This window comes from Nymphaea colorata, chromosome 10 (genome assembly GCF_008831285.2).
Source record: "Nymphaea colorata isolate Beijing-Zhang1983 chromosome 10, ASM883128v2, whole genome shotgun sequence".
NCBI lineage: Eukaryota > Viridiplantae > Streptophyta > Magnoliopsida > Nymphaeales > Nymphaeaceae > Nymphaea > Nymphaea colorata.
The window spans coordinates 20606849-20620932 of NC_045147.1; the positions used below are offsets into that span (position 1 = coordinate 20606849).

A 14084-nucleotide genomic window follows, 5' to 3' on the forward strand; every position below is an offset into this window, starting at 1 on the left:
ATTCGCTCCCAAATTGCAAAGTCGTGCGGACCTAGATCTGCTGCTGACGTCGAACCGGGATCCGGATCCGCAGCAAGATCCAGCTAAGGAAATTGAATGAAATTTTAAAGAAATGTAATTATCTGAGAAATCCCATTTCAAGGTAAATGTAAAATCTTCACTGTCCATTTCTGACGATCCACACTTTAGGTATTAACAGATGCAATATTTTTTGTGACATAAATAAGATCAGATCCATTAAAGGAACGGATTTGGAGAGTGCACATGTTCATACAAGAGCATTTAAAACCATAATATATACATGAAAGGGTTGATAAGGACAGAAAAGTTAACAAAAGAGTTCCCTTCACTCGGGTATAGTGTTTGGAATTAACAATATTTATATATTTTTTTCCCATAAAAACGCTTTAATTAAGTCTGCCCAAGTACAAGCAGGTTGCATTCTTGTAAGATCATTAATTAATTGTTCTATACGCACTTTAAGTTTGATGTTTTTTCATTTAAATGTTGTTGCTCTTGTAATTAACATGTAGCTCTGTCACTTAAATTTATTAAGTATGGGGGATCATGGATACCCGGTACTCATCCCGACTCGGCCCAGAAATTCGGCGTATTGGCTATCACCCGATTAAGCTTGACCGGACTTGTCTCACCCGATAACTTATATTTAAGATTATTTTATAACTTATATATGTAATTATATATATATTATAATCAATTATATTTATATATGATTTTATATTTAAAATGTTATTTTTCAATGTTAATTGGGCAGAACCAGGCCAGACATCCCATGACAGCCACACCCAGGCCGCTGTCATGGGATGCGACCAACCCGATGCCAGTCTTGATCAAATTATCAAATATCATAAGCAATATGACAATATTTGCATTAACGATATATTTTAACTTTTTTGAGCTAAGTCCTTTAGGCTTCTGTTCTTCCGCGTTGAAATTCAAAATCCACCGTTAGATCTAAATTAGAATTCGGTTGTAAATGAGTGAAGAGGATGAATTGGATCCTACACAAATAATGGAATTGATCAAAGACACGTAGCTTACATGGGAAAATGTAATTGCATTAATTTTGGATTGGCTTTAATATGGATCCGAACTGGATTCATCTATATTAAGCCCACATCTAATTGAAAAAATATTTGAATTATGCATATCGTACATTTAAGGATTGATGAAATTTATTGAGAACAGATGAAGAAATTTCTTTCAAAAAACAAAACGCAGAACTGTACTGTTCTCTTATACAACGCATTTAGAGTCATCGCTCAATCAATATATATATATATATAGCATATCTAAGAACATAATATGAAAGAACAAATTTTGAGTCTGCAATACAAGAAAGCAAAAGCCGGTCCAACAGGCAATAAAAGCACATTAAATTGGGGGCACCACCACAATCATTTCTTTCCGAATACTATGAAAAGTTTTAGCAGCGGTTATATGTAAAGATAATAACAACATAAAATTCAAAAGCAGAAATATTTATCTGCCATGGTCGACCTTCTAGCTTTCTTGTTATATGTAGAGCTTCTGCCTTGGAATGCAGCCACAAGTCTCTCTCTCCCCCTCTGATATTCTCTTCCTTCAGGTGGATGATCAGGCCTGCGATAACAGTGGTAAACAGTTTTAGAGGTTTTCTTTTTTCATTCAAACTGTAGTTAGCAGTCGGATTCTTGTTTGGAAATTGGTGAGATTTCATCCACTCCCATTTCATCCGGCACTACTTGGCTTGAGCGTTCCATGGATCAGAGGAATCATTCGTCATGTGTCTTCCTCGTTGTGCTTCTCATCTGCTGTCACTGGTCCGCCGGAGGGGCTGCAGCTCAGAGAGGGTTCGTTGGAAGGAGCGGAAACCACTTTGTCCTCGACGGGAAGCCCATCTACTTTAATGGCTTCAATGCCTACTGGTTAATGCTGTGCGCCTCTGATCCATCTCTGGTAGGCAAAGTCACCGATGCTCTCGCCCAGGCTACTGCATCTGGGTTGACCGTCGCTAGAACTTGGGCTTTCAGTGATGGCGGCTACAGACCTTTGCAGTATGCTCCTGGCCGCTACGATGAATCCATGTTCAAGGTAAGGTCTGGATATATATATATAGATGATGGTATAACACTGAAGAAATGAACATTTTAGTGATTAAGTTTTCTTCGAAAATACAGGCCCTAGATTTTGTGGTGTATGAAGCAGGAAAACATGGGATCAAACTGATCTTGAGCTTGGTGAACAATTACAAAGACTTCGGTGGAAGGCCTCAGTATGTGGAATGGGCGAAGCAGAGCGGACAGAAATTAAAATCGGACGATGATTTCTACACGAACCCTGTCGTAAAAAGCTACTACAAGAACCACGTGAAAGTATATATACTGTGACATTCATCTTCTTTTAATTTCATTGCATGAACATCTGTGTGTGAGTTCTTTTTCTTTACAGAGATGAAAGCTGAATCTGCTTTGCTTTCACTAGCTTAAATCTTCATTCTCTGACACATCTGTGCGTGTTATATTGAATGTGGCTGCAGACTGTTCTTACCAGAGTGAATACAATCAGTGGCCTTGCATACAAGGACGATCCCACCATTTTTGCGTGGGAGCTCATGAATGAGCCTCGTTGTATGAGTGATTTAAGTGGCGCCACATTCCAGGCAAGTAAATCGTTTTTCTTAAATCCTTGATACCTGGATTAAAATGGCGGAAAATTTCTCAGGGAAAAAATGTGTAACTACTAAAATCAATTTTCACATGAACTGAATGGTTTAAAACCTAATATTTTCAAAATTCTGCAAGTGTTACAGTCTTGCTTCTAATACATTCATAGAGGAAAACCTAACTCAAGCATGGATTTGCGTATATTTGTGAATTAATGATGAACCAAAAATGTGAATCTGATCTTAGTTCTTCGCTTATTTTGTTCCTAAAACAATGCCACAGAGGTGGGTTGCGGAAATGGCTGCTTATTTAAAGAGCATAGACAGCAAACATTTGCTGGAAATCGGCCTTGAGGGTTTCTATGGGGGCTCATCGATGCCTGACAGGAAGCAATTTAATCCTGACGGTGAAGTTGGAACCGATTTCCTTGCCAACAATCAAGTGCCAGAGATCGACTTCGCCACCATTCATGCATATTCAGACCAATGGTAGTCACTCTTCAAATTCATATATACATGTTCTTCCGATTCCTTGCTTCAATACATCAACGATCAAAACTTTGATGTTTCCAGGCTGCCATCAAGCTCAAAGCAGGTGGATCAGATCGATTTCCTAAAGAGATGGATCTCTGTCCACACCAATGACACAGATCACTTGATAAAGAAGCCATTGCTGTTGAGCGAATTTGGGTTGTCTTCCAAAGACCGGATCTTCTCACGGACACTGAATGATGAGTATTATCAAGCGGCTTATGATGCTGTCTATTCCTCAGCCAGATCTGGCGGTTCTGCTGTTGGTTCACTCTTCTGGCAGTTGCTCGTTGAAGGGATGGATCAACTCAAGGATGGATATGAGGTGGTGTTCAGTGACGACCCCTCAACTGCTGCCCTCATCAGAAGCCAATCACAAAAATTGAGAGAGTTTTCTTCTGCCATGCGCAGATAATTTCTGAAAACTTCTCCCCAGGTCATATGGTGATCCTCAAGATTGAAATTTGGACCAACTGGATATATCATGTTTCTTTCAATTTATATGTAATCAAGAAAAAGAAATTGTAACACAACTAAGAGGAACGAACATTCTGATTCTGAATTAGATCGAGATTTAGTACGTGATCGGAACAGCAGACTGGACAAGTCAGAACTGATTCTGAATCAAAATTGTTTGTGAATTTGAACACATTATTTTATATTTTTAAAGTAAAAAGTCAAAAGCGTAAAATGTTAAAAATAAATGGAACATGCCACACGTCCTCACTTTTAAGTTAATTTAGTGAAGAACCCAAGGTTTCACAGAAGATTATTGTTTTAAACTATTTTAAGGGTTTTTATATGTTTTTCACTGTCTTTTGGTAAAATAAATATGAAAATACTATTTCTTGCTAATATTCAACCGATTCAGGTCATTTTCTGAATTTTATAACGCTGCCCGCAAAAGCCATCGGGAAAACGTATGGTTGAAGATCGAACGCGGTGGCCTTTAATTCAAGGAATTTTCCAATGTGAACAAGAAACACGATTTCTCCTCTCGTGTTTGACTGGAGGACATTCACAAACGGGACTGAGTACCGTGTCGGGCAAGGGATAAGGTTGCCACATACTTGATTAGTTAAAAGCATGTTTTGGGGCCGAAATTTTTGCATATTTTTTTGGGATTTTTGCATAGAATGAAGTGCAAACGAACTACACTGCAAAGGGCATTTTGGGTATTTCGCAAATGCGAAGGCAAAGTTGAAGGGCATTATGGGTATTTCATAAATGTTAGGACAAATTGGTCATTTTAATTACTTATAAATGTCTGCCATCTGATATAGTTTTTCTAATCACAGTTACCATTGAAAAGGGTATTATTTCATGATTTGTTATTTCATGAAAACATTGAGTTTTTTTTTTTTTTTTTTTGAATTTTACGTCATGGCAGGTTTCCAGATGACTAACCTGAATCTTCTATGAGAATCTCGAGATAAGGCGATATCAAATGCAATCTTGGGGAACTGTTTAAGAGAGAGAATTATTCTTATCTCATTTTGGAAAATGCCTGGGTAACTTCAAAATCTCGATAAGGGTCGCATTAAATACCTCACCCCGATCTTATCTTTATCTTTGTAATGAAAGCAAAGGGCAATGTAAAAACCCCAAAAGGAAACTATTTCTGTACTTAAAAAATTAAAAATTAAAAATTATTTTAATTAAAAACAACATAATTCCACAGAAAAAAATACATACAAATGTCTATTTTTCAAACCAGTAGAGTGAGGCTAACCGATCAAACAAAAATAGCACGAGCCCAGATATGCAAAACAAGGCTTCAGACTGCACAACCAGCTTTGGTAAAGAAACCTCAAAAAGGAAAAAAAGAAAATGTAAGTCGCCCTTTTCTCAATATTCAAAAAATAAAAAGAGAACTTTATTTTTTACATAAATGTTAAAACGTAAAAAACAAGGAAAAGACTCGTCTATCCTCTCATCCAAAAGGAACATGCGGGATAATTTCGTCGTGTTACTATAATGGCAGCCTTGTAATTCTACGCAGAATGGGCACCATTTAGTTCCCGTGGAGTCGGTAGTTTCCAAAGGAAGGTGGCGGAAAGAGAGAGGGTTCTGTGGTTTTCATGGAAGTGACAATGTAAGAGGCTATAAATGGCAGGGGTCTCTTCTGTAGGAGTGAGACGCAACCTTTGAGAGCGGCTCCCGGTGATTTGGGAATTCGAACCTGCGACCTCTCCCTGTCAACCAGAAAGCATTTCCGACTTGCTTCCCCTCCCTGCTTTCCCGGGAAACAGGTGTTCGCTTCTGTCTCCTCCTTCTTCTTCTGCTTTCTTTCTTTCTTTCTGTTTCTGTTCTCTTCACTGTGCCGCTTTAGGTTCTTGCCGACCTTTCTTGTGGTCGCTTTCTGCGGCTGCCTTTCGTGTCCTTGTTTCTCCTTTTTTCTTTTCTCTTGTTCCAGGCTTTGCTTCTCCTGATTTGACGATGAGTTTTACGTTTCCTTTCTTCATTAATTAGGTCATTTGGTTTTCGATGGATATGGAGGAGAGGGTGGTTGATTTCCCGCCGATTTTTCTGCAATTTTGTACGGTTTAGCGTGTGGATGGATAGAAACACGTGTTAGGCTTTCTTCCCCGGTTGACGATTTATTTTTTTTGAATTGTTGCTGCTTTTGTGATTGTTTTCTTTTGTCCACTGGAAAGGGAGGAAAAAAAAGAAGAAAAGGGCTCTCCGATCACCTGCTAGTCGTGATTTTTATGATTTTGATAATTTGTTCTCCCTGATTTTGGAGACGTCTCACTTAGGGTTTACGTGTTTTAAAAATAGATTTCTTCGATTTATATTTGGATTTATTCTGAAAGTCTTTGCTGTCGATTAGCGTTATTTGTTTTGCAGGTTTCTTAAACGAATGATCGTTTTTCTTCAATCGATTAACCGGATGAATTATTTCATTTCATCTTTTCTTTTACAATGAAACCTGTCATATATAGTCAGAATTGCCGTTCAAGTATTTCTTCCCAGAAACACTGGCATTCTGAGTTAGTTGATCGTCTTTGTTTGCTCGTGCAGGAAGAGAGCGATTTGCGTTCTCAGATAGAGGTAGATCGTCGTCGTTCCTGTGTAAGAAAGGGGCCGTTCAGAGATGACGAACTTGACGGCCTGTCCTGCGCCGATGGCGGCAACGTCGAACGGGATCTTCCAGGACAGCAAGCCGCTTGACTACGCCCTACCGTTGCTCATCGTGCAGATCTGCCTCGTCGTCGTCGTAACCCGCGTCCTCGCTCTCCTCCTCAAGCCGATGCGCCAGCCGCGCGTCATAGCGGAGATCATCGTGAGAAAACTAACTCTCTCTCTCTCTCTCTGAAATTATACCACCTCAATTCAAAATGCTTCCACCGAGTCACCGCCCTAATTCGCACTTTTGGACAAGCAAATTTTGGATTGAAAGTTTTGGAAGTTCTCCTTTTAACTAGCCATAGTTTTTCTTTCAGTATTTCAACAAGGAACTTTCAAATTAATTCCATTGATTTGTATTTCACTGACTTATTTTTCTTTCCCAATGACGTCGATTTCTGTAAAAGCATGAAACTGACTATCTGACGATCTGTAATGCAACCGATGGAGTGCAGGGAGGAATCCTACTGGGGCCTTCGGCACTGGGTCGGTACACGCCGTATCTGGACGCGGTCTTTCCGAAACGAAGCCTCACCGTGCTGGACACTCTTGCGAACATCGGCCTCCTCTATTTCCTTTTCCTGGTAGGCCTCGAGCTCGACCCAAGGTCCATCCGCCGCACGGGCAAGAAGGCGCTCGGCATCGCCATAGCGGGTATCACCTTTCCCTTCGTGCTCGGCATTGGCGCGTCCTTCGTGCTCAGACACACCATCTCCAAGGGAGTGTCCGGTCCGTCCTTCCTCGTCTTCATGGGCGTCGCCCTCTCTATCACTGCCTTCCCTGTGCTCGCCCGCATCCTCGCGGAGCTCAAGCTCCTCACAACCGACGTCGGCCGGATGGCTATGTCGGCCGCGGCCGTCAACGATGTCGCCGCGTGGATTCTCCTCGCCCTTGCCATTGCCCTCTCCAGCTCCGGCAAGTCGCCGCTCATCTCTCTATGGGTTCTCCTCTTGGGGATTGCCTTCGTCGCCTTCGCGGTGGCCATCGTCCGCCCGGCGCTCGGCTGGATGGCTAGGCGTTGCGCCGATGGCGAGCCCGTGAAGGAGATATACATCTGCGCTACCCTTACGCTCGTTCTGGCCATGGGGTTCGTGACGGACATGATTGGAATCCACGCGCTCTTCGGGGCATTCATCGTGGGACTTATCGTGCCCAAGGACGGACCTTTCGCCGGCGTGCTGGTGGAGAAGATCGAGGATCTCGTCTCAGGCCTCTTCTTGCCTCTCTATTTCGTATCAAGTGGCCTAAAGACCAACGTTGCCACCATAGAAGGAGGGCTTTCCTGGGCACTGCTAGTGCTCGTCATTTTCACCGCCTGCTTCGGGAAGATCATTGGCACCTTCGTCGTCTCCTTGCTTTGCAAGCTTCCCTTCCGGGAGGCCTTCGCGCTCGGTCTCCTTATGAACACAAAAGGACTCGTGGAGCTTATCGTCCTCAACATCGGCAAGGATAGAAAGGTATGAACCTGTTCATTTTGATTGTCATACCTGCAGACTAAAACTTTCGTTATAATACAACTTGAAAAGGCGTAAACTCTGCAAAGTTGTCTTTCTTCTAATAAACTGGAAAACCATTAGTTGCTGGGGGATTTAATCTACTGAAACGGGTGGTGGCCACCCGATCATCCTTTCTGGGCTCGGTTTAGCCGCCACGTTCACTCTTTCTGCTTGTCTTAAAGACGCGAGGTGCAATACAAAATTCTCTCTCCCACCCCCTCTCAATCTTAATTACGGGTGAAAAAAGGAGAAGCGTTGAGTCGCGTGCAAGACGGTGCTGGCATTTAAGCCACGTAGAGTTTACATCGTGTCTCTATGCTGCATAGACCACATCCGAAAGCAAGGTCTCACATACAGCTTCTGATATTTTTGGTTTCTTGGCAACACTTCAGGTATTGAATGATCAGACATTCGCCATTTTCGTGCTGATGGCCCTCTTCACCACCTTCATCACCACCCCTCTTGTGACCGCCTTCTACAAGCCGGCCCGCAAGTCCGCCCCTTACAAGCACCGCACGATCCAGCGGAAGAACCCCGAGAGCCAGCTGCGCATCCTCGCCTGCCTTCACAGCGTCCGAAACGTCCCCACCATCATAAACCTCATCGAGGCCTCCCGCGGCACCCGCAGCCGCCGCCCCGTCGGCGTCTACGCCATGCACCTCATGGAACTCTCGGAGCGTCCCTCCGCGATCCTCATGGTCCACAAGGCCCGGAACAATGGTCTCCCCTTTTGGAACAGGGTTCGCCCAGACGCTGACCAGATCGTCGTCGCCTTCGAGGCCTACCAGCAGCTCAGCAGCGTCTCTGTCCGCCCCATGACCGCCATCTCTGACCTAGCAGACATCCACGAGGACATCTGCGCCAGCGCCGAGCAGAAACGAGCAGCCATCATCATCCTCCCCTACCACAAGCACCAGCGCTTCGACGGAATGCTCGAGCCCGGGGCCACTGGCTTCCATGCAGTCAATGTAAAGGTCCTAGAAAACGCCCCGTGCTCGGTAGGCATCCTCGTCGACAGGGGCCTCGGCGGCACAACCCAGGTCACCGCGAGCGAAGTTGCCCACTCGATCGCCGTCTTCTTCTTCGGCGGGCCCGACGACAGGGAAGCGTTAGCCTACGGCATCAGGATGGCGGAGCACCCTGGGATCAGTCTGACTGTAGTGCGGTTCCTCGTGGAAGTCCCTCTCCTGGCCCGCCGTGGCAGTGTCCGAATCGCCGTCGACGCCGACGAGCGGTCGGAAGATGAGGACTTCCTGGCCGACTGCAAGGGGAAGCTGCTTTCCTCTTATTCGATCGTCTATTTAGAAAAGGAAGTGACGGGGAAGGCGGACATCTTGCCCGTGATTAAGGAGCATAGCCGGTGCGATCTGATCCTGGTGGGGAGGTCTGCCAGAACGGAGGCGCTCGCTGACCGAACCGACTCGCCGGAGCTGGGGCCAGTGGGATCCCTGCTGGCGTCGTCCGAGTTCCCGATCAACGCGTCCGTGTTGGTGGTGCAGCAGTACAACCGGATGGTCAACGCCGCATCTTCAAGCGAAGACATGGTGGATACACCAAGGTCTGTAGCCTACGATTCCGAGTCGGAATCTGTACATAATAATAGAACGAAGTAAGGAAGGAAGAGGCGGGGAAATGAGGAAAAAGGAGGTAGAAAGGCGGCCATGAACAAGACAAGTGTTTCCTCCCCTTTCCTATGCCAGGCAAGAGGGTTTTGGAAAATAGCATCCCAGGTCCATATACATAAAGGTCTTGTTGTTTTTAACTGTGCACCTTGTGAAAAGCCATTAGAGGCAAAATAAGACCTCTGGTGCTTTATCTATATATATGAACCCCTGGTTTTTGTCTTTTTTTGTAATCAGTTCGTCGCAAAGTGAGAATTTTAGAATCTCTCCCTCCCTCTCTCTCTCTCTCTCTCTTCCCCCACCCCCTAGCTCACAGCCACTTACAACCGTTGCTCTGAAAGGTCAGTTATTCTCTTAAATATAAAATAAAGACGGAAGCATTGAAACTGGAAAACCAGTAAGCTAGGTGCTTTGAAATAGGAGGAAGGGTGAACATCTTTTAGCGTGCCTGCTACCTTCATATAACTTCGGGTTCAAAGGCCTATGCTTTTCTGCTGCAGCCATTATATCCAATACTAATGGACATTGCTAGCAATCGGGTCACACAAGTATAAATCCTTAATCAAACGTCCGACTGGGTTCCCTCCCCCCTTTTTTTCACGAGTAGTCAGACAAATTAGTAACAAAAATGAGCAACCTGAAGATTAGCTTTTTCTTTTCTGAGTGGCAGAAATTAGATATAAATCAAAGGTCCAAAAGAACGCGCTGGGGCTCGATCTCACCAGTTGTCAGGTTTTCCAACATCAGAAGTGCTTCTATTCAGTTACCACTCGTATTTCTCTGTGGTTAGCTTCTGAAATAATTCTTGCCTTTTAAGGTCTCTGTTCTTTATTAAACTTGTTGCATCTAATCATTTAGATAGTCTATAGCCTCAACGATGGACAAACAAAGCTAACAAATTGTATCATAAGATGGGAATTGCCACGCCAAAATTCTTCCTTCTATATCCAAAATGCTCATCACCAAATGAAACAGATCCTAGCTGAGCATTCACAAAGCCACGATTTCAACTACATATCTAGAACTTCTTTTGATGGCTAACGGATAAGATTTTCAATTTCACAAATAAACTTGGCGAAGAGAAAAGGAAAAAAAAAAAAGAAAACAGGCACGCCATTCTTCATACTCAATATGATTTCATCCATGGCAGGATGTTATCATGAAAGATATACAGGGAACCAGAGGAAGGCACCTGGATTCTAAGTTGCCAACAGATTTTGGCTTGTACTCCACAATAAAAGTGAAATTGTGGAACGAAAAACCTCTGAACTTAGCTGCCGGCAAATGGACTTTAAGAGGACACAAAAATTTTGAAAAAATATTGCATTACCATATTGGATGGAAATTGGGTTTCGAGCCAAGTGGCTGCGAAGCTAGAAATTTCAGTGGGTAGTTCTTGTGTGAATTTTTTAATTGAAAGGAAACAAAAAGAGGCAATTTTATGTGTATACAGAAGGACTTTACAACTTAAGTTGTAAGAAGAAATCAAACAGTCTTTAGCTTTAATCAGTTTGGGCATTGGCCATGTTGGCCCCATAGTGACAAAAGATGAACCCTTCCTTTTTCTTCCCAGAGGGATATAAAGTGCAGGAGATAACGATTGGTGTTACATGCCAACCTAGGAGCCCGGTGAGAGAAGAGGCCGACGATGCCGAGAGGCGACGGCCCACCCCGGCCAAGCACCGAGGTAGGTTTGCACCCCCCTTCAGGGCCCGTCCTACCAGATCGCCATCATATTTATACTAAAAATGATATGTTTGGATGCGCGAACTTTTTGGTGGGTATAAAGTGAAGCGCCACCTAGCAAGGCAGGCGACATTGATCTTGAAATATTTTAGTTGTTTTTATGTGTTTTTGGCAGATGTTGAATTTAAGACCTTAATTTAAGACACCTTTCAGTCTTTATTGTCCAGATACTGCTCCCCTGCAACTAGAACTTAAAAACTCCGCTTTAACTTGTTTCAAGTCTAAAAATATGTTCCGTCCATGCAATTGATTGCCTTTAGTACAGTAAAGAATTTTATATAAAGTATCCAGGCAATCAAACATGCTCTTAAATTAAAAAAGGTCGACAATTCCGAGTACTTGGTGCTTTTGGATTTAGCATACAGTAGGGAAATCCACAACTGATTCATTTTTCCTTTCTCTTTTGCGGCAAGCGACGTTGGGTAGATAGCCGCCATTGCACATGAAAACAAAATTACGAACATTACGAGGTAAGTTCTTTCAGCAAGTCCTTGTTGGTGCACTGTCACAGAGAGATGAAAAAAGCCAACAAAAGATGTCACGTTGATGCTTACAACGGTGAGAATTTATGAGCAATAGATGACAGATTACAAATTTTTCACAAAAAGTAATGAGAACATTTATGAGATTACAAAATTTCCTTCGCCCTGGTCTCATCCCAAAGAAAAAAAAATAGTTTTCTGTCTTTTGCAAAGTAGACAAGGAAAGAAGGAAACGCAATGAAGGAAGGAACCGCCGCTTTTTTGCAGAAAAATATTGTACTTGGATCAGTTTCATCCAAGAGTTGCCATGTTTCAGATTTTCATTAGATAAACGTTCTCTTGAAATTGCTCCAACATTTCCATAAAACATAATGCTGAGAGGAAGAGGAAGGAGACAAAAGCCAAAGGAAAGAATCAGCACCGATCATAATGCTGAGAGAAGATCCTCCCCGAGAAGTTTTAGAAACTCACCATTTTTTAGAACGTCAAATGTTTATTTCATTCTCCCGCAATTTTCGCACTTTCAAGGACAGATTTCTGGATCCAACCCTCAATTTCTTGTTTCTTGTGCAGAACATCCACAAAAGGCTTTTTTTTTTTGCTGTCTTCCACTACCCTGTTTCGATTTGGTTTTTGTTTTCTTCCATGGCAATCAATTCTCTCAAGTTCGTAAAGCAAACGCCCTGGATCATTACCTGCAGAGGCAAACCCAAACCTGTATGCGAGAAAAGCTTTCCTTCCACTGTGGAAACTGAGAAGACATCTTTACTCTCCGGCCATTATCACGATCAACGCGTTTCCCATCGAGATTGGTACAGACCACAAATTTTTTTGGGGACAAGCAACAGATACTTGGTTAACTATTCACCACGGTTCTTTGATTCTTTCTCTGGTGCCCAATTCCCATATGTCGACGCGATCAATTGAGTAACCAATATCCAACATAATTTGGAAAATAATTTGAAGAAACTATACTCCCATCTTCAACGAATACGATTCATTTTTCCTTTGCCAATTTTTGGGAACAAAAAATATTGAACAATTGATTAAAATACACTATCTTCGCCTCTCAAATCTTAAAAAATCGCTTCAAAACCAGATGCTTTCCGCGCAGCCCATCTGCCAAAAACCGTAAACCAACCGCCACCAACATCAATTAAAGAACTCCTAACCTCAAAAATCCGGAAGAAGGAAGATCCAAGAAGGCGAACCCCCATCTGTCAAGAACCCCGTTCACATCAATCTCTTCCATGAACATTGCATTCCTTGGCGTAGAAATCGTTGCTCTCAAGCAAAGACCTGACAGACTCGCCCTTCGGCTCCCGGTACGTGTCCGTCCCCGGCGACTCAGGAGGCGATGGAAGGGAGAAGCAATGAAAGCAAGAAAGAGAGCGACGCTTGCCGTGATTTTCTGCCCGTGGTTGCTTCCTGTACAATCTCTTGAGCCTCCTGCGCTGCGAACCGACGAACTTTTTCGACCAGCGCCTCAGCCCCCTGCTCTGCCCCTTTGATGGTTCATCGCCATGATCTTCTTTGGGGAGCGCAATATCGGACATAATAGGTGGAGGCAATGAATTCCGGGCCCAAATTCAACGTCAAATTTACTTGAGGACGATGATTAAAAACTGAACAAAAAGAATACAAAAAAGGGCGGAGATCATACAGGGGGACTAATTCCTTCACAAAGTATGAAAGAAACTTTATTATTCTCTGACTTTCTCATTGGAATCATATTGTTTTTCTCGAAGCCGATCTTGCACTTGAAGCTGGTGCACTTCACATAAAAAATTATGTTACGTCAAACCGTCCTCTGCAACACAAAGATTTTCTCGAATATTCCGAGGAAGCCTATCGATCAGAAAAAGAAAAGAAAAAAGGCAATTTCAAAGAGAAATTAAAGAAAAACAATTTTTTGCTGATGTGCTAACCCGTTTCTAGTTTATTCGAATTAAATTGGCAGCAAATGGACGCTCGACACGTGTCAGTTTGAAATATTTTCTGATATTTGGAATTATCTTTACTTTTTTACTTTTGTCGTATTTATTTTTTAAAAGATATTGAATCGCGGCTCGTGAGCAATTTTTGTAATGTTTGTGTATGTCCAATAAAATATTATATAGTTGTCGGTCTATTTCTGAGTAGTTGGCAATAAAGTAACATAAAAATTGATGTCATCCACACCAACGCATTTTGTGCCCACCAGTCGCAAAGAGAAGTTAGAAAGAGCGGAAATAGAAATCGCGTGTAGCATTTATCAGACGTCACATATTTGGGTTTGGCTTCATATCCAAATGAAAATAAAGAAACATCTTAGATATCTGAGGCCAAATTTTAAAATTGAAATCTGAATCTGACTTTAAATTTATAACCGAACCTGAATTCGACTTTTAAACACGCAACCGGATCAGAACTG

General features: G+C 42.8%; 2 protein-coding genes across 3 annotated transcripts; both read left to right on the forward strand.

Annotated features, from left to right (window-relative positions):
- The first annotated feature begins 1932 nt into the window (after nucleotides 1-1932).
- On the forward strand, nucleotides 1933-3263 carry LOC116262968 (mannan endo-1,4-beta-mannosidase 1-like). Its single transcript, XM_031642522.1, has 4 exons — nucleotides 1933-2094; nucleotides 2181-2375; nucleotides 2540-2662; nucleotides 2949-3263. The coding sequence occupies exons 1-4, from the start codon at nucleotides 1933-1935 to the stop codon at nucleotides 3156-3158; spliced, it is 690 nt and encodes a 229-aa protein (XP_031498382.1). The 3' UTR covers nucleotides 3159-3263.
- A 2051-nt stretch (nucleotides 3264-5314) lies between these two features.
- Nucleotides 5315-9692, forward strand: LOC116262406 (cation/H(+) antiporter 19-like). Of its 2 annotated transcripts, none has more exons than XM_031641746.2 (4): nucleotides 5315-5448; nucleotides 6221-6482; nucleotides 6781-7782; nucleotides 8214-9692. In XM_031641746.2, the coding sequence occupies exons 2-4, from the start codon at nucleotides 6294-6296 to the stop codon at nucleotides 9432-9434; spliced, it is 2412 nt and encodes an 803-aa protein (XP_031497606.1). In that variant the 5' UTR covers nucleotides 5315-5448; nucleotides 6221-6293; the 3' UTR covers nucleotides 9435-9692. The 2 variants fall into 2 exon arrangements, with proteins under 2 accessions (XP_031497606.1, XP_031497607.1); XM_031641747.2 differs by lacking the exon at nucleotides 5315-5448 and adding an exon at nucleotides 5496-5769.
- The last annotated feature ends 4392 nt before the right edge of the window (nucleotides 9693-14084 follow it).